Below are 24,829 nucleotides of genomic sequence, written 5' to 3'. Positions count from 1 at the left end.
CCAAGGCTGCAGGCGGGAGTACCGTGTTTTTCATCGACAAGAGAGCGACAAAAGAGCGACGCCTAGTGGTGGACTTTAGAATTTTGAACAGCCAGATGGAACCAGTGGCCTTCCCGATGCCGAGAATCGACGACGTTTTGGCACGGGTGCGGAAGGGGAAGATTTTCACCAAACTGGATCTCTGAGGGGCCTTATCAGAGTACGAGAAGGCGATGAGTGGAAGACCACCATGTTCACCCCGATGGGGGCGTTTGAGTATTTAGTCATGCCCTTCGGTTTGCAGTGCGGAAGTCACTGTTTCCAAGCCTTCATGCACCACGTGTTAGGACCCTTGCTCTAAAAAACTGCGCCTGCTTTTTAGAGGATCTTCTTGTGTTCTCGGAAGACGAACAACAGCACGTGAAGGATGTACGTCAGGTCCTGAGCAAACTCAAGGAGAATCGCTTGTGGGTCAAGCTGGAGAAGTGTCAGTTCCATGCAAAGCAAGTCGAATTCCTGGGGTACCGGCTGTCGGACCAGGGGTTGGCTATGGACCCGGGGAAGGTGAAGGCAGCGGTGGAATGGGAGAGTCCCAAAACCAGGAAAAATGTTCAGCATTTCCTGGGTTTCAGCAATTTCTACAGGAAATTCATAAAGAATTTTGCAGAATTGACGGCACCAATCACGGACTGTTTCAGTGTTAAGAAGAAGTTTCAGTGGACGCAGGCGGCCCAAGAGGGGTTTGAGAAACTAAAGAGGGCTTTTGCTTCAGAGGAGCAACTGATCCACGTCGACCCGGCTCAACCACTATGGGTGGAAACAGATGTGTCAGATCGGGCGATAGGGGCGGTGCTGCTGCAGCCAGATCGAAAAGGGTAATGGCGTCCGTGTGCCTTCTTTTCACGGAAGCTCAACAAATCAGAGCAGAACTACACCATCTACGATAAGGAATTGCTTTCACTCGTGGCTGCTTTTAAACAATGGTGGCACTTCCTGGTTGGGGCAAAGCACCAAATTTTGGTGTGCACTGACCACAAAAACTTGGAGTATTGGTGTACGGCACGGGTGTTGTGCCAGAGACAGATAAGATGGGCAGAGTTCTTTGCCAACTTCAACTTCAAGATCCAATACGTGCTGGGAGAGCAGAATGTGAGGGCGGATGCGCTCTCCCGGAAACCCGAGTATATGATGGGGGAAGGGCCACCTGTAGCAAGACTGATGTTCCTGGAGAGCAAATGGTTGTGCGGGGGGACGTTGGTCAAGGACAACGAACTGATGCAAATGCTCAGAGACGATGCCTTTGCCAGACAAAAGATGGGGGAGTTAAGAGGAAGAGGGGGTGCCGAGGGTGGTTTTGAGGTGAAAGGGGGGTTACTGTACCATAAAGGGGCCTTGTATATTCCAGGAGAAGACCTTCGGGGCCGAATCCTCAAGCAACTCCATGACAGTTGTACGGCGGGGCATTTTGGACAGCATAAGACCATGCTACTGGTCACGAGGGAATTTTGGTGGCCAAGGGTGAGAGAGGATGTAAAGGAATATGTGCAAGGATGTGACACATGTCAGAGGGCCAAAGGTGAAAGGACGGCACCAGCAGGGTTGCTGGAACCATTGCCCACACCTGGGAAGCCGTGGGAGGTGGTGGGTGTAGATTTTATCACTGATCTGCCCAGATGTAAGGGGAAGACAGCGGTCATGGTGGTGATTGATCACTTGACCAAAATGTGCCATTTCGTGCCCTGTTCGCACGCCATAACGGCAGAGGAAACAGCTAGGCTGTTCGTAGAGCATGTGTTTAGGTTACATGGGTTTAGGTTACAAGGGTGGTGTCGGACCGGGGGGCTCAATTTACCTCACGATTTTGGCGCAAGCTCATGGGGCTGCTCCAGGTGGAAGTGAGCTTTACAACGGCGAGACACCCCGAGACCAATGGGCAAGTGGAGAGGACGAATGCTGTTTTACAACAGTATTTGAGGTGTTACGTAAGTCAGAAGCAGAACGATTGGGTGGACAAACTAGCCCTGGCAGAGTTTGCTTACAACAATGCGGAGAATGTATCCACAGGGATGACACCATTGTTTGCCAATCATGGGCTTCATCCAAGGGCCTTCACCAGGAGGGGAGAGGAGTTGTGGAGTGTTCCAGCGGCCGAACAGTTTGTGGAGGAAATGGAAGCGATCCACAGACAGCTGCAGTTAAATTTGGAAAGGGCTAAGGAGTTATACAAGAAGGAAGCCGACAAACATTGGCGATCAGGGGAGGTCATCAGGATTGGGGACAAGGTGTGGTTGTCCACGCAAGGATTGCCTTGGAAAGGGGGCTGTAAGAAACTCAAGCCCAGGAAGGTGGGGCCCTCTGAGGTTATCCAGCAAATAAATCCGGTGGCGTTTAAGCTCAGGTTGCCAGAAAGCATGAGAATCCATCCGGTGTTCCATAGGTCACTGCTGTTCCCCTACAGGGAGGGGGAAAGGAGAGCGGGTAGTGGGGGGGTGGAAGGCTCACCACCCGAAATGGAGGAAAGGGAGCAGTGCAACGAGGTCACGGAAATACTGGACTCTCGTTGGAGAGGGGGGAATGTGGAATATTTGGTGGCTTGGGAAGGAGCCCCAGCATCGGAGAATACCTGGGTCCCGGAAGATAGTATGTCTAACAATGAGCTGGTAGAAGAGTTCCACAATTTCTTCCCGGACAAACCAAAAGGCAAGGTGAGGTCCTTACAAGAGGTGTTCGAAACAACAGACGATGAAGAAGAATTCGAAGGTTTCCCAGCATCGGATGAGGAGGAGGAAGAAGACAAAGGCGTAGACTGGGGAACACCAGGACTGGGGGGTTGGAGGAGTGTGTTCGAAGAGACAGATGAGGAAGAGGGTAGTTTTGCGGGGTTCTCCCCGACCACCTCTGAGGAAAGAGAAGGGGACGTAGTCGGGTCTCCTGAGTGGGAGGGGGCCTTTGAGGAGGGGGTGGATGTCAGGGAGAGGCAAACGGGAAAAGATGAAAGGACAGAAACCAGCAGTTATAGAGAGCCTAAAGAGATTATCAGCAGCTTGTCGTCTGACAGTCAGTCTGACGTAGAGGGGGAGGAGGATGAGCCTGGGACAAGTCATGCTGTACACAGAGGAAGTAAGGGGAGGAGTTTTCGCAGACTTGCATGCTGGGTGCAGAAAAGGAGGAAGTAACATTAGAGGGAGCAACTGCGCACAAGGGGAAGGAGGTTAATGGAAACGCTGGAGATGTACGTTTGAACTTTGTCAAATAAATCAATTGTTTGGAACTGGCTGGGAGCCCGGAGTCTTATCTATGGCCAGCTGGACAGCACCAAGCCTCTGACATCATTGAAGGGATTTTCTCTAGGGCAGTGGTTCCCAATTGGCTAATTACTGAGGATCCCCTATTTTTCAAAAGCAAAGCCATGGGACTTCTGGATCGGTCGCAATCACGTTCAGGTCATGAGTTCATCCAGCGAGCTTGTTGGGACGACTCAATCATAGAAAAGGGTAAAAGGGGAGTGAAGGCAACGCAATACCCATAAAAAGGCTCAGAAAAGGGTTCTGAGCTCTGACCCAGCCAAGCTGCACAAAAAGGAGTTTCCCAACAGCTCCTGCACTTAGTAAAGTGGCAGGGAGAGAGGGAGAACTCCAGCGCTAAGTACAGTGCCTTCCCTTTCTATGAGATGCCTCGAAAGCCTGAGTGATTCAGCGACAGAACTCTCCATAATCTGAGACTAAAATAATAAGACTGCTGGCTGGCAAACAAAGAAGAAAGACCTACAAAGGTATGTACAATGATCGGCAGACAATTTGATAGCAAAAAAGGAGTCTAATGTTACGAGGGGGAGGAAGAAGGTGACCCTCAAACACAGTTTAAAAAGACACTGTGCTCTAAAATATTGCAAAAAGAAGAACTTAAGGACTTAATTGCTAATTTGTGAATCAAGGATATTGAACTACAGAAAATTGGAACCTGTTGGAGAGATCTCTGAGACGGGCAGGAAGAAGTGACTGACATGCAAAAAACTGGAAAAGTGAAACAGTACCAACAAAAAAAAGAGTGGCAAGAGAGATTATTTGATTACCTGGAATTGGCAAAAATGACAGATAAAAAGGACTTCCGGGTTAGCGCCAACGACTAATGGTGGACTCCCTCTGAGCTCCGGAGGGATCAGCTCCGCGGGATCGGGTCTTACCGCTCCGGCGAAGCGGGGACCCTAAAAAATCACAGGCGGGTGAAGCCTGTGAGTGTGGGACTCGGCGGGCACCATTTGCTCCCCCCCCCAAACTGCGAAGGAGCCTTTTTAAAGGCTCTGGAACGGGACGGGGTGAGCGGCGCGGTGCTGAGAGTCGATTGCTTCTCCCGCGGAGTAAAGCCGCATGGCCGTTTGTCGGAGAGCGCTGACTTCTTTCTGTGAACAATTGGACCCCAAAGCAACAACCCGTGAGTAGTACGGAAATTGGAACTTTAAAGAAAAAATTTTAAATTCGGTACGATCGGGGAAGGTTTAAACAGGAAGTCCGCCTTCCCTCTCTGTAAACAACTTAAAGCAAAGGACCTGTTAACTAAGGTCGAGGAGAACTCTTCTTTTTTTTTTTTCTTGCAAAAGATCTTAATTTCACGGTTTGGCATTATAAGAATTATATTGGAAGCAGGGGAACCTGCAGAAAAAGAACCAAATTTGGGAGCTGAAGTGCCACCCACCCCCCCCCCGGACCCGGGAGTGTTTTGTGAGAGCCTGGTGATGAGGTAAAGAAGATCTTGACAGCTGTCAAGTTAGCTGTCAAGACGTAAAAAGAGGACTTTGTTTCTGTTGCTTCTGCTGGTTATATTTTGTTACATTCTGTTACAACCTGCTTCGGAAAAAGGAAGGGCTGATACAAATTAACTGGACTTTTGGATTTGTGCTGAAAGGAACATTATGGAACTAAAACTCCCCTAGAGGGGGTTTTGGGACATTACAGGAATGGCTGGTGGAGGAAAAATACAAGCTGAACTGAACAGAGCATTTGTTCTCTTGGGAAAGTTGCAAGGTCAAATTGATGTTTTGGCTACAAATGCTACAGTGAATTTAACAGTGGATTTAACAGTGAATACTTTTATTGAATGTGATAAGGACAAGGATCTGACGCAGGAAGCCTACTCAACTGGACAAAGAGAGAAACTTGAGAGTTTTGAGAATCTAGAGAAGGAGATATATGTTGTCCCTGAGGAAAAGGAAGGGGGAGCCGTAATTTTGCAGATGTTAAAGGAGAACGGTAATTTGAGGCCCGACATGATGGCAACAAAGGAAAACAAAAATTTGATGTGGAAAGTCCGGCCTGAATTGGAGAGTGAAAAGTGGAGAGATCTCCTTATGTGGAGATCTGAAGACCTAAGGATTACAAATTTGATTAAGGTGGAAGATGGAGCTTTGGGGACATTTGGATTTGAAAGGAGTATGAAACAAGATCTGGAATACCCCATAGGCTTAGTTTTTAAGTATGAAGGCTTGGATGGAAGAAAAGTGGATCCTGTTGGGCCGGAGCTTCTCCGTGATTTGTTTCTTAATATTAAGGACTATCAAAAAGACCGGCTGAGAGGAAGTGAGAGAGATTTAAGAGCCTCGGACTTAAGATCTCCAGGCTGACTTTATATTGAGACTGATGGACATATGTTGGGGACCGAAACCGGGAAGAGGGTGGGTGGAATAGAAATTGGGAATTCAAAGGATATATAATTACAATTTATTTTTCTTTTTGTATTGTTATCTGTATGAAAATTGGGAAAATCGTGGAAGGGAATTTTGGTCGACCTTAGAGAAATGGTTTAAGAATAAGTATTGAAGCATAAGTATGGATGAAAGTTAAGATTGGATAAAGTAAAAGTGGTTTTTAAAATAAATGAAATGAAATGAAAATAAGGTTGGAAGGATATATAGAGAAAATGATTAGAATAGAAGATTAAGCAAAAATGAATTGAGGAAATAGATGAAAGAGAGAAAGTAAAATAATAACATATTGAAAAAATTATTAAGTTAAAAAATAAGGTTGAAAGGACTTGCTGAAATAAAAATCTGAATTTGAATACAGAAATGGGAGGTGTGGGGAGGTCAAGAAAATAAGTAAAAGGGAAGTGGTTATATAAAGGATTTAAATTGTTTTTTTAATTTTTATTTTTAATAACTGTATTTTTTCTTTGTATTTTTTCGTTTTTGTGTTGTATTGTGTATTTCTTTTTGTTTTCTGTTCTTTGCATGTTTTCTTTGTAATCTTTAAAATTTTTTGAATAAATATTATTAAAAAAAAAGAAGCTAGGAGAGGATAAAAAAAAATGACAGATAAGAAAAACAACAGTGCCCTCAAATTAAAACCTGGACATGCTTCAAATAATTTTTGCAAAAACAAAGTATGGTTTACGAATACAACATATGGAGAAGAGTAGAAAAGACGAAATGAGAAAGAAACAGTTTATCAAGTTTAAAATCAGACCTGCGTTAAGCAGGAAGGAAGTCTATTAGAACAGAATAAGAACTAAAGCTTGGATAACATAAGTCCATGTGCAGAAACTTGCGGATTTATGGATCATTTATTTTGATCCAGTTTATCGTTTATTTTATGTTTTCTTTTGTAGTTTGTTTTTTAAGTGTTGTGTGTGTGTGTGCTGTAATAATAAGTTAATAAAAAGCATTTATATAAAAAAGGCTAAGCCATGGACCTCCTACTTTTGAACATTTTGACAACTCTGCGCTAGTTACTTCTGGAAAGCAATTTTTTGAACTAAATGTGGGGTAGCCCATAATAAGCAAAATATTTTAAGTACTGTATACTAAAAAAACAGACTAGGGCTGAGCGATTTCTGGTTTTCAACATTGTGATATATCAGCAGCTAAACATTGCGATATTCTGATATATCACAATGTCTTAAATTGGAGATCAGGCGTGGGGATGAGGGAAAGAGCAGTCACAGAGATTGGGTGGGGGGGAGAGGAAGTGGACTCACCTCCTCTGCATGGTTTGAGTGAGAGGGGATGGGGATGGAGGGTGCATCAGCAGAGCAACCAGTGAAGATCCACATCCACTGTGGCTGGTGCTGCTTTCTTGCTGACTGGGAAAGGCTGCTCTGCCTCAGTGCCCAGGCAAGGTAATGCCACGGTGCCTTGAAGTGAGGGCAATTGACTGCCCTGTTCTGCGTCAGCATGAGAGGAAGGCAGCTCAGATCAGCGCTGTTATCAGCTGAGGTCACCGTGCGATATCAGCAGTACCTTGAAATTGGTTGCCCTGCTCTCCCTTATGTGAGGAGCGATATATTGCTGCGTATTGCTGGGTCAAAATCGTTATTGCGGTGTGATTTCAAATCTGATCTTGGCCAATATATCAAAAAACCTCACAGTGCTGAAACAGTCCATATATCTGTGATATTACCATGCAAAAATGACAAAAAATTAGGCAAGGGATGGGGCCGCGGACCCCCAGGGGTCTTCAGACCCCTAATTGGGAACCACTGCTTTAGGGTATCCCTGGTGTATGGGCACATTTAGTTGCTTGTTGTTATCTATACAAGTTCTGTGATGTATTATAAAAATAGTAATTCAGTGTATAGATCATGTGAGTTGGCAAGAAGTACGTTTCTATAAGTGGCCACCTTGAATTCCTATCTACAAGATGAATGATCCTGCTGAATGTGTTCTAAACTTTTTTCCTATTTGGGAAGAGAAAAACATTAATACTGGTATCTCAGAAACAAGTATAACAGGATTTTTGTTGCTTTTTTCTATAAATGTGTGTAACCATGAGAAACCTATTCAACATTAATTATTGTCTGTGTTTTCAAACAGGAGTGAGTAGCATCCAAGAAATTTTACTCAGAACCAAAAATGCAACTCAAGGGAAATTCCCCATATATAATCTTGGGTTTGGTTATGACCTTGACTATGGCTTTTTAGAAAAGTTGGCCACGGAGAACAATGGAGTGGCTCGTCGTATCTATGAAGATTCTGATTCAGCCCTACAGTTACAGGTAAAATATGATAACATTAGGTGACAATTGATTGTTTTTTTAAAAGGTTAAAACAGATAAGCTACTGTTATTTTCAGAATGAAGACTCATCCACTTTAGTACCGCAGCATGGTATTGTTACACACCACCCCAATCTCCACAAATGGTACAAGATTCCAGGGCTTGCAGGAATACTTAACCAGGGTCTGTGTTTCCTTTTGGGACAATGAGGCACAGCAGATACTGATTTAGACATGTGTACAACCTGGGACGCAGGTGGCGCTGTGGGTTAAAGCCTCAGCACCTAGGACTTGCCGATCGAAAGGTCGGCGGTTCGAATCCCTGCGGCAGGGTGCGCTCCCGCTGCTCGGTCCCAGCGCCTGCCAACCTAGCAGTTCGAAAGCACCTCCGGGTGCAAGTAGATAAATAGGGATCGCTTACCAGCGGGAAGGTAAACGGCGTTTCCGTGTGCGGCTCTGGCTCGCCAGATGCAGCTTTGTCACGCTGGCCACGTGACCCCGAAGTGTCTCTGGACAGCGCTGGCCCCTGGCCTCTTGAGTGAGATGGGCGCACAACCCCAGAGTCTGTCAAGACTGGCCCGTACGGGCAGGGGTACCTTTACCTTTACCTTTACAACCTGTGTCACAACTGAGCCAGCCCAGCCAGCTTTCAGTGGAGGAAGTAGGCAGGAAGAAACAGGATTAACTAACAGAAGAGAGGAGCCTAGCCGAGGGCCAACTTCCCCGCCCTCAGGAATGCAGGTTGCCAAGTCTGTCTTCTCAGGAAGAAGTTGGAGGGGATCCAATGAGCTCACAGAGTCGCCGCTGGGGGAAGGTGTGTGATAGGAGGCAGAAGCAGAAATGTAAGGGGCAGAAATCCCATTTAAGTTGGAGGAAGGGGAGGGACTCAGCAGAAGAGTCATCGTAATTCATGAGGGTGGCAGCTGGGTTAATGCTGTCCGGCATTATCTGTGTACTTGATCAATAAATCATTCTCTCTACTTAACTATGTTTCCTGTGTTGTCGAGCTGGAGGCTGGATTCCTGCATTTAGAATGAAAGATGGCAGAGCATTCAGAGCATCCTATGAGAGTCTGGCTTCCCCTAGATTTAAAGGACAGCAAAAAAACCACCCACTGTGTCCCTTAGTTCCATCCTGCCATCCCCATCTCACATGGAGTTCTGCCCTTCCTTCTCCCTCTCACAGCTAACTGACTCCCAGGACCACCCCACAGCCTACGTCATTCAAAGTTGAAACCCTAAACCTGGTCTTTGCCTCTGCCCACTAGCACCCCAGCAAATAAGGGCTCCCACTTCTCTTTACCTGGCAGTCTTGCCCTCTGATGGTTTCCTTGATAGGTGATCCCTGGCCTTTGTCGACTGCTAATGGGCCATCCAGCTAGACTGGTGATTGGGAGTGGCCACCGAGACCACATAACACTGGTCCTGAAAGATCTACATTGGCTCCCAGTACGTTTCCGGGCACAATGCAAAGTGTTGGTGCTGACCTTTAAAGCCCTAAATGGCCTCGGCCCAGTTTACCTGAAGGAGCATCTCTATTCCCACTGTTCAGCCCGAACACTGAGGTCCAGCTCTGAAGGCCTTCTGGCGGTTCCCTCACTGCAAGAAGTGAGGTTGCAGGAAACCAGTCAGAGGGCCTTCTTGGTGATGGCGCCCACCCTGTGGAGCGCCCTCCCACCAGATGTCAAGGAAATAAACAACTATCTGACTTTTAGAATACATCTGAAGGCAGCCTTGTTTAGGAAAGTTTTTAATGTTTGAAGTTTTATTCTGTTTAATATTCTGTTGGAAGCAGCCATTACTCATTACCAGGGGGGTTCCGTGTTTGGCAAAATTTAATCAAACCTTGATTAATTCAAACTTTTACTAAATCCAGAAATTATGAGGAGTCTGCACCGCCCCCCGCCCCCCAGCAAATTCATAACAGTATTGCTAAAACAACAACAACCCTGCTCTGCTTTGCTCAGCCCTATAGAAAGGGGCCAAACAGGAGAATAACTGTCCCTAATCTGCCCTGGCAAGGCCACCTCTCCTCAACTCTTCCTGTTCATAAGGAAAAAAGCAAAATTCAGCTAGAATGTTAGGAACAACATGTGCTTTGGAATACCAAGAATATAATGTTGTGTATTTCCTACGATTCAGTAGAGATTTTTAAGCAGAGAGAGGGTGGTTGCCTAAGAGGGATGCTCTAGTGCCTGTATGAAGAACCTTTGGCCCTCCAGATGTTGTTGAACTACAGTTTCCTTCATCCCTGGTCTTTGGCTATGCTGGTTGAGGCTGATGGGAATTGTAGGCCAGCAACATCTGGAGGGCCAAAGGCTACCCAGACCTGCTATAGTGGATTGAGCTAGATGACCATTGAGATTCCAGCTGACTCCACATTTTATGGTTTTATAGCCTTTGTTCAGCATGCAGAGGTGAAATTCTCCTACTTCTAATGTGCAGAGATTGATCAGTAGCAATCTTGTACTGGAGAGCTTGCCTTGTTCTGTGTTTGGATTTCTTTATCATTTTGCTTTTCCTCCAAGGAAATTAAAGCAGCATTTATAGCAAAACCCTCACAAGTCTATGAGTCAGATTAAGCCTATAGTTAATTTGTTTATTTTTATATAAGAGCATTTTAAACATTTCCTTCATCAATAAGTAATCTCAAAGTGGGGCACAATAAACAAAGCAGATACTACTCTGAAGCAGGCACAAAACATTTGATGGACCAAGATCACCAGGAGATAATTTTATTATCTACATGTTTGTATATGTATATATGCATTCTTTTTCTCTTTACAAAAATATGCACTGGAACTAGGCTGTGTTTAAGTGTTGGTTTATTTATTTTTATTTTCTAGGACTTTTATAATGAGGTGGCCAATCCCTTACTTACAGAAGTAGAGTTTAAGTACCCTGAAAATGCCATCTCTGACTTGACTCAAAATAATTTTAAGCACTATTATGCTGGTTCTGAAATTGTTGTGGCTGGACGTATTACAGACAATGACCTAAACAGTATTACTGCAGAGGTGAAAGCTCATGGGGTAAGTGTCTAGTTAGGTCTGGCAATTATAACATGTGTGTGTGTGTGGTTAAACTTTCTTTCCTGGCAGCGCTTGCCATTTTTAAAGGTAGGACTATAGCTCTGTAGATAAAGTTAGGAGCTTCTTGCTGTGTGTGAGTTCATGTTTGCTTGTGTGTGAGAGAAAGATGATTGTTTCTGATCCTGTAGTTGCCTATGATTCCCATTATGCCTACCCCTAACCCATTCCTGACCAACATGGAAATGAACTAGTCCAGAATTTTCACTCCGTGAGGCACTGCCGTTTAGATCCATATTCTTCAGCTTTCTGTCTGAAAACTTACCAAAATGAGAGCCAAAGGCCACTTGGCTAACCAACTCCCATAGCTGCCTTCATGAACAGCCATTCCCCATAGATACTATGCAGAGGTATGAAATATTTGGAACCCAACCTTGCTTATTTTTCACTTCCCTTCTTGCTGCTTTTTGTCTTTTGCCTTTTATTTGCAAGCTATTATTTTAAACTGTAAATTAACTTGGTTGCTTTGGGAAAAGGTAGTATACAGATGTTGCAAGCAAGCTAATGAATAAAATGAAGTATTTCTTTAAAATGCCTAACAGGCAGAACAAGACGTGACTTACGCTGAACAAGCAGATGTTGAAGAAACAGCTAAAGCTACTGAAGAACAGAAATACATATTTGGGGATTTTATTGAGAGACTTTGGGCTTATCTCACCATTCAACAGCTTCTGGAAAAACGGTATTGGGCGGTGCTTTCTGATGTCATGAATAAGATCAAAAATTTGGAGAAATATCCCACATCTAATTGAATAAGGCTGAAATCCAATGCAGAATTTCCTAGAGTGTGGACAATTGAACACAGTAGGACTGTATGTACATAGGATTGTTCTGGAATTGCCCCCATTTTTTTTAGAAGGGGCAATTTTTCAAGAAGGGCATTTGTCTTAAGTGGGATAAAAGCACCCTTCTAATGGATCAGTCTTATGCAGGCCTTTTTTTCAGCCGGACCTCAGTTCTGGCACCCAGTGGCGTAGCGTGGCTTGTCAGCACCCGGGGCAAGGCAAGTAATTTGCGCCCCCTAACCCGTGGATTTTAGCACTGATTTTAGCACTGTGAGTGCGAGCGTGCCCCCCCAGATGTTGCACCCGGTGCGGCCGGCCCCCTCCTGCACCCCCCACGCTACGCCACTGCTGGCACCTCTCAGGTGGGCACCATTGCCATTATAAGAGAACAAAGGTGAGTTCCGACACCTCTTTTTTCTATAAAAATAGCACTGGTCTTCTGCTTTGTGAAGGCATTTCAAGTACAGTGAACCTTAAACCCTAAATCTAGCTCTTCAGTTTCAGCCATTCCAACTTAAATGCTTGTGACACAGAGAGGTCTCCTCACTTGATTAAAAGTCTTCCTTTTCCGAGGTGGGAGGAAAGAGTGTCTTGACCAACAAGCTACCAAAGAGGCATCCGATAAAAGATTGTAATCTACCCTATATATCCAATGTTCTCTTGAAGCCGTTGGAATTGTGTTCTCTTTCAACTGTACTACTGTGCATGTTTCAGAATAGTTTGCCCTAATTAATGCCATGTAATCATCTTACATGGCAGTTCCCTAAAACAAAGAACTCTGCCTTCTCTGTTCTCCAACCTCAGCTGATGTTTTCAAATATATTCCCTTTTTTTGGCCCACCACATTTTTCAAAATTGTTGCCAGAGTTGGGTGCAGGATTTGCACTTTCAGCTGCTGTGCATAAGAAAGGCCCTCTGTCTCTAGCAGAGATTTATTGCAGAAGCATTGTGAATGCAGACACCCTTTAACATTTCTAGAACTATATCTTATTTCTCATCAAGGAACAAATACTTCTATGCAGTTATGTTGCATTTAAAACACAGAGGTTCTGTTTTTAGCTATTATGATGGTCAATAGCCATAAACAGACCTATCCTACATGGAGTACTCTAATTCTTTTTTAACCATCTGTGCAGTGACTGCAACACTGAGGTGGCTCAAGTGTGGCCCTCCTAATGTTTTGGACCACAACTCCCAAAATCCCTGGCTGTGCTAGATGGGGCTGATGGGAGTTGGAGTCCCAACGACATCTGGCGGGCCCCAGGCTAGCCACTTCTGATGTAATACAACATATGGGGGCAACCAATTTACTTGATGCTGTCCTTTCATCCAGCAATGTAGCAACGGGAGACGAAAAGACTAATCTGACTGCTGAAATCTTGGACATGTCTCTGAAATACAAGTTTGTGACTCCTTTAACATCTATGGTAGTTACAAAGCCAGAAGACACTGTGAATGAGACTGCAATTGCTGACAAGCCTCTGGAAGGTAGAGATATATTATACCGAATTTATTTTATTTTACCCGGGGGGTTGTGATCCTGACTCCCAATTTCATTGTTGAAGGTGAAGATAAAGTTAGAAAAGTACATGGCACTGCAGTGTAGATTTTATTCACTACAAAAATAGCAAATTGACTTGTTTTTCCAAAGGAATGAGATTTGTAAGTCCACACACACACAAATTAAAGTTTCCTGGCCAATAACTGGCAGTGGGAAAGAATATCAGCAGTATTTCTGCTTATACCCAGAAAAGAAAAGTTAATACTGGTGTTGGTATTTGAATAGGTTCTGATGTAGAAGGTCTGTCTTCACACCTTGTTTGAAAGTGGAGTAGAAGGAGTGACAAAGAACCTGTGGCAACAATCTGAGATTACATCTGGTTGCATTAAGTAGCTGATGATCGGGTGACATGACTCCTCATATTCAGAACAGCTGTATGTATAGAATATATCCATCCTAGGTGAATAACTATAAAATATTGGGTTGCATCCAGCCAGTTCACTCCTGCTGGCAGAAGGCTCTTTGATCCAGAGCAGAGATTTCCATAAGTGCAGAGGGGAAGGAGGTGCTTTTACACTTCCTAATCCCTACCACAGGTTCTGTGTGTGTGCAAAAGAGATGCAGATGGGGGGGGGGGTTTCAGCAAAAATTGCACCTCCACTTTCTACTCCATCTGCAGAAGAACACAATTGGGTATAAGCCTTAAGTGGAATGAGGAGAGAGCATTGAACAAGAACTAAATCTACCTCAGAGCAAAGGCCATTAGATTAGGAGCATGATTTATTGTTGTTATTGTCGTTTAGTCGTGTCCAACTCTTTGTGACCCCATGGACCAGAGCACGCCAGGCACTCCTGTCTTCCACTGCCTCCCACAGTTTGGTCAAACTCATTCTGGTAGCTTCGAGAACACTGTCCAACCATCTCGTCCTCTGTCGTCCCCTTCTCCCTGTGCCCTCCATCTTTCCCAACATCAGGGTCTTTTCCAGGGAGTCTTCTCTTCTCATGAGGTGGCCAAAGTATTGGAGCCTCAGCTTCAGGATCTGTCCTTCCAGTGAGCACTCAGGGCTGATTTCCTTAAGAATGGATAGGTTTGATCTTCTTGCAGTCCATGGGACTCTCAAGAGTCTCCTCCAGCACCATAATTCAAAAACATCCATTATTTGGCAATCAGCCTTCTTTATGGCCCAGCTCTCACTTCCATACATCACTACTGGGAAAACCATAGCTTTAACTATACGGACCTTTGTTGGCAAGGTGATGTCTCTACTTTTTAAGATGCTGTCTAGGTTTGTCATTGCTTTTCTCCCAAGAAACAGGCGTCTTTTAATTTCATGGCTGCTGTCACAATCTGCAGTGATCATGAAGCCCAAGAAAGTAAAATCTCTCACTGCCTCCATTTCTTCCCCTTTTATTTGCTAGGAGGTGATGGGACCAGTGGCCATGATCTTAGGTTTTTTTATGTTGAGCTTCAGACCATATTTTGCGCTCTCCTCTTGATTTATTAGATTTCTTATCCGCCCTTCAAAATAAAGCTCCAGGATGATTTACATGACAGTAGCAAAATGCAATATTAAAATCAGTGAAAACAACACAGTGTCAAAAGAATATGGCTGCTGATACATATATACACCTCAGGTGTCGTTACCATGCTTGATTCAGTCTGTAGCAGTAGAAGTCTGCTCACCCTTGTGGTACGGCGGCGTTGGTGGATGGCAGAGACTCTTTCCAGGCCCCAGCAAGGAATCCAAGGATCGGCATCCTGTTCTGATGGGTGGCATGGGTGTAAGCCCGCACCACCTATCGGGAGATGGATCCTATCCTGCACCTAGGATTGGCGAATGGGAGTGCAAGCTCAAATGTGGGCTGGGACGGGGGGCAGAGCTCTCTTCCAACCCACCCCCTCCACCCATTCAATTCTCCCACATATCATACAAAGACCCTCTATATAAAACCTTTTCTTACGAGGCAATAATCAATATTTTTATTTATGGACATATTTATGGAAACATTTTTAGCTGATTTTGCCCCCCCCCCCCATCACCTGTGCCCCTGGCGCGGGCCTTCCTCACCACCCCCTAGGTATCTAGGTATGACCCTGTTAGGAACCTCCGCTTGGATTGACCATAGCGTGACTTCCGGCAGGCGGGCCAGAAGTATTTAATTGCCAATCCTCTTTCATCTGTATTCAATATATTGTGGCCTGTTTTGATCCAATATCAGTCTTTGATTTCTTGGGATTGGGGGCTAGGGAGCATGACGCCTGGGACTGTAAGTGGTTATTCCACAATCTTTTATATATCTTGGATGTATCCAGATTCTGTTGAGAACGTTCTACTGTTCGTTTGCTTTCAAAGTACTTCAGGGCGAGCCCACCCATGAGGTAGAGTGAGACAGTTGCCTCAGGTAGCAGATCCAGCCTCTTTGTGCACTACTTGGTGCCTCATGCGCTTAGCAGCCTCTGCTGCCACCTTCTTCTCCGCTGCCTGCTCAGCTCCTGCTCCTCTATGGCCTCCTTTTACTCCCTTGCTGCGCCGGGGCTTCCTCAGGCTGTCTCAATCATCTCAGACAGCGGCTGCAGAAGAGGTGGTGGTGGCAGCAGTGGTAGGGGGCACTGAGCAAAAGAAGGAGGAGACGGCAGGTGAGGAGGGTGTATGTGGTATTTTCCGTTTTGCCTCAAGTGGCAAAATGTCCTAGGCTGAAGTAATCTATGTCAGAATGAATGTTTCTAAATGTTTAACTCTCCCTTTTCTTCTTTTTTTCTTTTTTCTTTTCATGTTGAAAACAGCTGATGGTAAGTTTTATTGCATTGATCGTTTTACTGTTAATTATTATTTTACTTTCATTATTGAGCAAGTGTATACTAAATAGCTATCATGTGGTGACCCTTGTCCCTGGCAGGGACAGATTTCACACAGTGTACCAAGTCATTTGTGTATCATGCTGTTCGTTGCTTTGGATGCTTTGGTGGTGGAAAGAAAACTGCCCCGATTTCTCTGTAAGGATTTTAAGGAAAGTTTTTGGAATTAGTAATCTAAACTGAGCACACATATGGTTAATATTGCTACTGCAATTTTAAATGTTAGTTATGTTTGCGATGTCAGATCTAGAATAATAATAATAATAATAATAATAATAATAATAAAATGTGCAAATACAATAGCCAAATGATAACTGGGCTACTATATAGGAGCTGAACAGACGAATATAAGGTGTACTTGCTTAAATCACACTGCTACAAAACTGTTAAAGGTACAGAAGCTATGCACTCCTTTGTATCTGTCCACCCTAAGGACAGAATGAATCCAGTAACATTTTTTCGTAGGTACAACTTTAACGGGACAGCAGTACATATCTATTATGGTCCATGCCACTCTGACACAATTTCCCCCATATTTATGTTTCATTTCCATGAGAATTTTTGAAAGAATTCTTCTTAAATACATATTTAAATGCTTGATGAAATACATTTTTAAATGTGCATTTCTCTAAAAACACATATAAAATACTTATTTTGCTCAAAATATGTATCTAAATGCATGTTTTCTCTCACAACACACATTTAAACATTTACTTTCATTCAGGATACATATTATATTGCACAGTTGACAAGTTTAAACTGCAAAAACTGTGTCACAACATTTAAAGAACTGCAAAACAAGAGTAGCTATCTTTTGATCTGCACATTGATCCAAAATGTCATTTCAGTATAGGAAGTCACGTAAACATCCCTATGTTCTGATAACCATTTAGAAGACAATTAGAGAAGATACCATAGGGAAAATAGGGTGCAATGTTTCAGAGCCCCAGAACATGAGCCCAGCAAGAGAACAGTGTGCAGGGTGGGGACCAAAGGTTGGCAAGCTACCCCAGAAGGAGTAGGAAGTGTCTCCCACAAGAGGTACTACCCTTCCCCTAATACCCCATAGACTCCAAGAACTCCAGCTACCATTCAGAAATCTAGTAAGACCTGTATTTAACCAACTGCACATTACAAAGACTGACATCTGTGGTACATAGGAACATAGACTTGACTTTATACAACATCAGGCCTTCTAATTCAGTCTTGTCAACAACACTTGCTGGCACCAGCTCTCCTGGGTGGTATGCCACTAAGTTTTACTGAGAGTAAACCTGCTGAAATTAATGAACACTATTAAGCTACGGCCATTGATTTCAATAGGTCTGCTCTGAGTAAAGCTTAGTAGAGTACCACCCAGATTTGCTCTGGAGGATTGGGGAAACTCCCACAACACATGGGTGCTGAGAGGGGGGTGACCCCTCAGTGCATGAAATGGAATATTGTCCATAATAATCTGTGTTTATTTTATTGCCTGTATCATGGTTATTTCACCTCTTTTGTTTATTCCGTAATAACAGCAACATTTTTTCAATGAAACTGTGAAGTAGCATAAGATTCACTGAACCTTTACTTTTGTCTGTTCTGATCAGGAACAGTACATAATCAAGTTACGTTTATTTAAAATTGGTATGAAAATTCATCTCTCTCTCTCTGACTCTCTCTCTCTCTATATATATATGCATTTTGTTTTGCCTCTAATGTAACATTTTCTTATTTCTACATAGCATCACGTCCTGTTATTCCAGCATATAGTGCACCACAACACTATCACAGATATACCAGCGGTGAGTTTTGTTTTGAATTGTTACAGATAATGGATAGTGAGATCTGTGGTCTGAAACACTTAGGTTCTACAGTCTCCGCGACAGCATTCCATATTGTGACCAATTTCCATCATAACACAGAGACGTATCGGTATTTCCAGTTCAGATTTCATGATGAGCCAGGGTTTGAAGAGTTAGGAATGTTCTGGAAGGCTCCTGCTCTCCCTCTTCTCCTCTCGTATTCAAGTTTCCTTCTTTACTTTCTGGTTTTCTCTAACCTTGGTATGCCATGACATTCAAATTGGACAGCATTGCCATAAAGCCATAGTTTGGATAAAGGGCAGGATAGAAATTTAATAAATAAATAAAGTAGCAGCCCTGTTAGACCCCCATAGGCATTAACGCTTGGGTCGTTATAGGCATCCGATATCATCCCTGCATACCCTGTACACTCATACACAATAGTTCATAATTCATGTAGTAATTAAATCAATAACTCTTAAATCATTATTACATCACATTAAAATCATTGTCAAATGCAACTCTCTTTCTTAAGCTATGACTATGTTGGGGTGTGTGTGAATGTGTTTGATCCCAATTAGTAAAGCTATTTTTGTGAGCATAGGTGGTTCTAGCATGCTTAAGGCAGAATTACATACTGTACTATGAAACAAGCAAGTGGTTCCTAACTCTCTGTTTGCCTCCTAACTCTAATTGGGGAGGAGCATTTGTCAGGGAGAATTGGCAGGCGGGACAGGGTGGCGCCTAACCCTTCCAGAACTACTTTGTCCCTGCAAATCCCAACAATCCACTCCATACTCCTACTATTTCCCTTCTGCAAGGTTCTGAGGTTGGAAGTAAGACTAGTTGAGAGGAAAACATCCTAGGAGGAGAATTTATTCAGGTTAGGCACCCAAGTATCAGTTTAGTTTTGCCCTACAAAGATTCTACCCCCAGCCCCACCAATGTTCATGTTACTAAGGCAAACAGAGTTGTGAGGAACCACATCTGCTGCAGGAACATGTAGTTCCATCCAAACTTTGTAATGGATTGTGAACTTTTTCTGGAGCACAGTAAGGGCATTACAGGCAGAGATAATTTCTTTCCGCATTTCTGGAGTCTTTCTGTATTCTTTAAATGTGAAATGAACTTGTGCTTTCAGAGAATGATCAGTGATCTAATTGTAAATATCCATTTGCAGTCGATGCAGATCCACACTTCATTATTGATGTGCCCCAAAAAGAAGATGCTCTTTGCTTTAACATTAATGAAGAGCCAGGCGTTGTGTTAAACCTAATCAGAGACCCAACTACAGGTAAGCTTTTATCACACATGCTGAGCGCCACTTGCCACTCTCTGAGTGCACAGCCTGCAGCCTTGAGCCCCATGTAGCTATGAAAGTCCTCAGTAACACCCTTGCATAAGGACATGGGCTGCTCCTCCTCACCTCTTGGTTGCTGTGCTGTCCCATCCAACTGGTCCTTACAGCTACCCACCCTCACATACACACACACATGCACCAGCATTGTTTTCAGCCAGTGTGGTGTAGTGGTTAAGAGCGGTAGACTCGTAATCTGGAGAACTGAGTTCGCTTCCCCGCTCCTCCACATGCAGCAGCTGGGTGACCTTGGGCTAGTCACACTTCTTGAAGTCTCTCAGCCTCACTCACCTCACTTAGTGTTTGTTGTGGGAGAGGAAGGGAAAAGAGATTGTTAGCCACTTTGAGACTCCTTAGGGTAGTGATAAAGCGGGATATCAAATCCAAACTCCTCTTCTTCTACTTTCCAATAGCTAGATTCACTTGGAGCCTGTTATCTCTGTTTACACTACAAGAGGGAACCTGCAGGATCTGACAGATGCCTAAAGGTGGCTTGGGTGGAAAGTCAGTAAGGCCAGGCTAGAATAAAAGGATCTTGGACAGGTTCAAACTGAGACTTTTCTCCAACAGCAATCTGGGGTACAGCTAAGGCCTTTTATCCTGCCCCCTTCCAGAAAAGTGGAGTTCCTTAGAAAGGTAGTCCTCTGGCAGTTTTTTATATTGTATAATTAGTTGTCCATAGAAAACTGCTCTTTTAGCTACCAAGGCTTATTTTTCTGAAGAATTTTTATTTACTTATGCCCCTCCTTCTCTTTTTAGGTATTACTGTCAATGGGCAACTTATTGGCGAAAAGAAGAGCAGTAATGATGTAGGGTCAATACACAATACCTATATTGGAAGACTTGGGATTCTAAATACACAGTTGAATGTAAAGCTTGAAATAACTCCTGAGAGTATCACTCTTCACAATGGCACAAAGCAAATGATGTTCACATGGCTTGATGAAGTTACCTTACTACATCCTAGGTAAAATTCACACATCAAGCATGTTTAAAAATATATATTTTTTCTTAAGCAAAGAAACACAGATAACAGAAGATGTAAAAGATAAGGAAGGACTGTAGCTCAGTGGCAAAGCATCTGCTTGGCATGCAGACTCAGCTTCAAGCCCCAGTATGTATGGGTAGGGCTGAGAATATACCTGCCTAAAATCCTGGAGAAATGCTGCCAGTCAGTGTTGACCAGCCTTTTTCAACCTCGGGTCCCTAGATGATGTTGGACTACAACTCCCATCATTCCTTGCTAGCAAGACCAGTGGTCAAGGATGATGGGAGTTGTAATCCAACAACATCTGGGGACCCAATGTTAAGAAAGGCTGATGTAGACAATACTGAGCTATATGGACCACAGGCCTGACTCAACACAAGGCAGCTTCCTATTCTTAAATACCGGTACACTTCCCCAAAGTCTTTTATTCGAGTTGCTGTAGCGATTTGTGGTGTTAACCATTGAATGCACCTGTTCATACTGTATTTCTTTATCCAAACTAGTTTGACTTTGAAAATCATTCGGAAAAAGAGCCTGGAATTTTCAATGGGAGAAGGAGCAACATTTATAGTGGTTTTGCATCAGTCATGGAGCAAACATGCAGTACATCCGAATTTTCTAGGATTTTACACGTTGGATAGTCACAGGTTGTCTGCGCATACCCATGGTTTATTAGGTATGAATTTGTGAAATGACTGATATGCTGAACATGAAAAGCAATATTCATTTTCCAGAAGTATGGAAACCTTATTTGAGTTGAAAACCTTTGGGGCAAGGAGTAAACCACAATGTGCAAATATTTAAACAAAGGAGAAAAGTAACAAGTTTGATAGATGGGAGGGGGAGAAGGATGGGGGAAATAAGATATTTGCTTCTTAGTAAGTTCTGCTGAGGAAAATAAAGTACCCTTTTCAGTAAACTTAATAAGATTAGGCTGTACATTTGTTTGTTTTGAAGTTTGGGGCCTCTTATGTGGATGTAATGCAGCTTCTGAACGTTAAAAATGTAAACAGTGCAGTGTTTTTCCTTAATCTTCCCCCTCTCAAGTGTCTTATAAGGATTGGAAATTTTTGCCTTGCCATCATTTTGCAAGCTAGGAAACAAGAGCTTAAATGTGCATAATGACCAGGTTTTCCTATCATTATGCCATTCATAGTGATAGTTACACAATTTTAGACCCTGGACATAATGGTCTGGAAGTGACTCTTTAAGATGTAATGTGTATTCTTTCACTTACTAGTAATTCAGTTCCGCCATGGCTAGGGGCCTCCTACTCATTCTTCAGAGCGGGACCCTGGCCTTCTGCTTCCCAGTCCTGCCCTAATAGCACCACTGGACATCCATATATTTGGCCTCATTCCATGAAAAACATCCCAGTGGATACCTATATCTCTTATCAGTCCATAATGTTACAGCTACCACAAGAGCAATTATATTTGACCAGTCTACAAACTAAATAAAACTAAGAAAGAGACCGTGTTCCTAACTGGGGATGTTTGAGAAATTTGTTATTTGTAGATTCTGATATAAACTGACCTGATCTGTAGCTCCAGCTCTAATGGAGACTGGAATTTAGTTATGCATCAGCTTTCCTGCTTTCTGAATGTCCCTGTCATGGTTCCCACTTTTGCATTTTTATTTTAACAAAATGAGTTTAAAAGTCCATGTTTTAAGAGAAAATGTATTTCGGCAACAATGCTATTCACACATACTTTGGATGAATCAAGCTGCACTGTACTCAGTGGGACTTAGATTAGTCCTATAAATCTATAGGACTTAGTCCTATAGATTTATAGGACTGCACTATAGATAGATCTGTCTATGCACTAGACATACAATGCATATTTTGAGGAAAAAATGCATTTAAAAACACAAATTTAAATACATTTTTGGTGCAGAATCTAGTATTACATTAAGTGCCATGAGGAACTACTATTTTAATTCCAGTTCTAGATGACTGTGAAAGAACAATTGCCTCAGCACCGCTGAAAGATCTTAGTGTGGAAGCAACTCAAACCCATAGTGATAATTGCTATTGCTTTTTTTACCCTTTAGGGCAGTTTTTCCACCCAATTGACTTTAATATACTTGAAGTCCACCCTGGGTCTGATCCTCAGAAACCAGATGCTACAATGATTGTGAAAAATAACCAGCTGACAGTAACCAGGTAAACAGCAATTCGGGTATCTGAGAAATAGTATTTTGCCTGCATGAAGCTCTGGCTTTTAATTTTAATACTATGTATTTTTTCTTTTCTTTTTAGGGGATGGCAGAAAGATTACACAGAAGATGTAAAGCATGGTACAAATGTCCCTTGTTGGTTTATTCATAACAACGGAGAAGGTCTAATTGATGGCATATACACAGACTACATTGTTCCTAGCTTGTTTTAGAACAAGATATATTCATCTTTGGCTGCAACACTTTGAAGTGACAGAATATTTCAATATTATACCACTAATTACCACCCCCACCCTAAAAATGTCACCACAGATCAAGGTTTTTTGTGATTCCTGCTTGCATACAACACAGGCACCCTAAATTTCTACAAAATATTATCAAAAGTAGGATGTGTACTCTACAAAGCTAGGGGCTGCTGTTTTCTCTTATTAGTAGAGACTGCTTTGGTGGGTAGTACAATCATTTCTTTTATGAGCACTCATTCTGATTTCTTCTCTTCATATTAAATGCAGCCATGATTTGCATCATTTAAATGTAGTGTTGATAGGAAGAAGTTCAAAGCAAAGGTATCAAAGCACTTCATTTTGTATAATCATTCCAACTGAGATTAAAACTGTGATTAAAATTTCAGTTTCAAGGTCATGATTCTTTTTGTGGAAAAGCAGCATACCATTAAAGCTATGAATGAATGAATGAATGAATGAATGTGTGTTTTCTCTAGCCTCTAGCTAGTATAACAGCATGCTTGCAATCCCCTCTGCCAAAAAAATGCTCCAGGGGGTTCCCCAACCCTCTGGAGCAGACTCTGAAGGCACACAGGGTGCTGGAGAGAAGGGGGAAAGATCCGTTGTACAAACGGAAATCTGTTGCACAAGTGGAATGGCAGTGTTGGATACAACCCATAAACTTTTTTTTCCTTTGGTACAAATGGAAGGTTGCACTGCTGCATGTTCTATCTGCTGAACATGTTGTATGTTTATTGGTCAAGCGATTGGTGCATCATGTAAAAATATATATGTACCAAATAGCTGAAGCAGATTCCACATTTATCCCTTTCAGCAGATACCAGGTCAAAAGATACTGGATTTTCAGCTTGTAGTGTCCTAATCAACCCTCAGTGCTGGTTTTTTGCATGCCCAATGGTGCCTTTGGCATCACATACTACTCTCACAGCTATGTGGATAGCCGTAGTTGACATTCTGACATTGCAAAAGCATGTTAAGAAGCTCTCATTTTCAGGCATACTTAATGCACATGAGACATACTGTTTTTTGTATAAAATACCCCTATAATTCACATTATAGGGAAACTATTGGAGGCATTGATGGGTTAAGGAAGTACCTGAGAATACAGACAGGGATAAGCGCCACTGTACACAAAATTAAACTAAAGTAATTATTTAATATTCTAGTACACTTCTAGCTCTGACTGGTTTGGACCTCTGTATCTCCTCTCAGAGAATTATGATTCCTTTTTCAAAGTATTTATGAACCTAAGGTTTATGCTGAGGTAAACTAGGTATTCCCCAAGGACACATGGGCAGCAAAGTTCCTGGGTATACTTTGAAAAATCATTTAAAAGAAATCCATATTAAAGTAGTGACTCAATGTCTGCATCATATTTCCCGTTACTCATGGAGCAGTAAGTTAAAACTGAACGTGCCTGTACAGTGGAGTATTCTAGATTTACACTATTGCTTACAAGTCCCACCTAGTAAAGACATAGAATTTTGATGTAACTGTAGGTTAATCCCAAATAAATTTACGAAGCATTTGGATGCACGTCCTACTGAACGCAGCAAAATTTACTTCGAAGTAAACATTATGCAGGATTGGAGTGTAATCCATTGCACACAAGAATCTAAAGGCACGCAGCAGGACGTCAAAGCAGAAGAGAGCAACCCTTTCAAAGCAGGAGACATCTGCCCTGAACTTAAAAAATAAATAAATCAGGCTCCAAATTAATCCCATCCCCCTCACCAAGGTTCAGGTTAAGGCAGTGGTTCCCAAACTGGTCCGCACTAATATTAAAATTTCAATGTGGTGGTCTGTGACACGTCCACATTATATATCCATGTTGATTTTTAAAGCTACACTTTTATTGCTTCTTATATTGTATTTTTACTACATTACAATTTGAATTCTACGGAATTAAAGTTGTAATGCAATAAAATAGCAAAAGCAGCAATGAAAACAATTGAGAATCGTCGCAATCGAAGAAGCCGTTACACTCCATCGCTACCAAAAGCAACGTCAAACAAATTAGTTCAGTAGAACTGAAGCCAAGACTCTCGGCTACTTTCAAGTGGTCCGTGAGAAACA

At 42.8% G+C, this 24,829-nt stretch overlaps 1 protein-coding gene across 1 annotated transcript in view; it reads left to right on the top strand.

Annotated features, from left to right (window-relative positions):
- The window catches only part of LOC307210195 (inter-alpha-trypsin inhibitor heavy chain H3-like), a 66,365-nt gene extending 43,227 nt beyond the window's left edge, over positions 1 to 23,138 (top strand). The window contains exons 26-35 of the mRNA XM_079965765.1: positions 7,784 to 7,965; positions 10,810 to 10,995; positions 11,595 to 11,734; positions 13,171 to 13,368; positions 17,873 to 17,982; positions 19,163 to 19,276; positions 20,099 to 20,306; positions 20,831 to 21,003; positions 22,383 to 22,494; positions 22,591 to 23,138. Coding sequence (XP_079821891.1) covers positions 7,784 to 7,965; positions 10,810 to 10,995; positions 11,595 to 11,734; positions 13,171 to 13,368; positions 17,873 to 17,982; positions 19,163 to 19,276; positions 20,099 to 20,306; positions 20,831 to 21,003; positions 22,383 to 22,494; positions 22,591 to 22,720 — 1,553 coding nt within the window. The 3' untranslated portion in view covers positions 22,721 to 23,138. The remainder of the gene's footprint in view (positions 1 to 7,783; positions 7,966 to 10,809; positions 10,996 to 11,594; positions 11,735 to 13,170; positions 13,369 to 17,872; positions 17,983 to 19,162; positions 19,277 to 20,098; positions 20,307 to 20,830; positions 21,004 to 22,382; positions 22,495 to 22,590) is intronic.
- The last annotated feature ends 1,691 nt before the right edge of the window (positions 23,139 to 24,829 follow it).

The sequence above is a fragment of the Podarcis cretensis genome (genome assembly GCF_951804945.1).
Source record: "Podarcis cretensis genome assembly, chromosome: 2".
Taxonomy (NCBI): Eukaryota; Metazoa; Chordata; class Lepidosauria; order Squamata; family Lacertidae; genus Podarcis; species Podarcis cretensis.
Note: the sequence above shows the minus strand (reverse complement) of the source record. Positions and strands in the feature narration are given on the sequence as shown.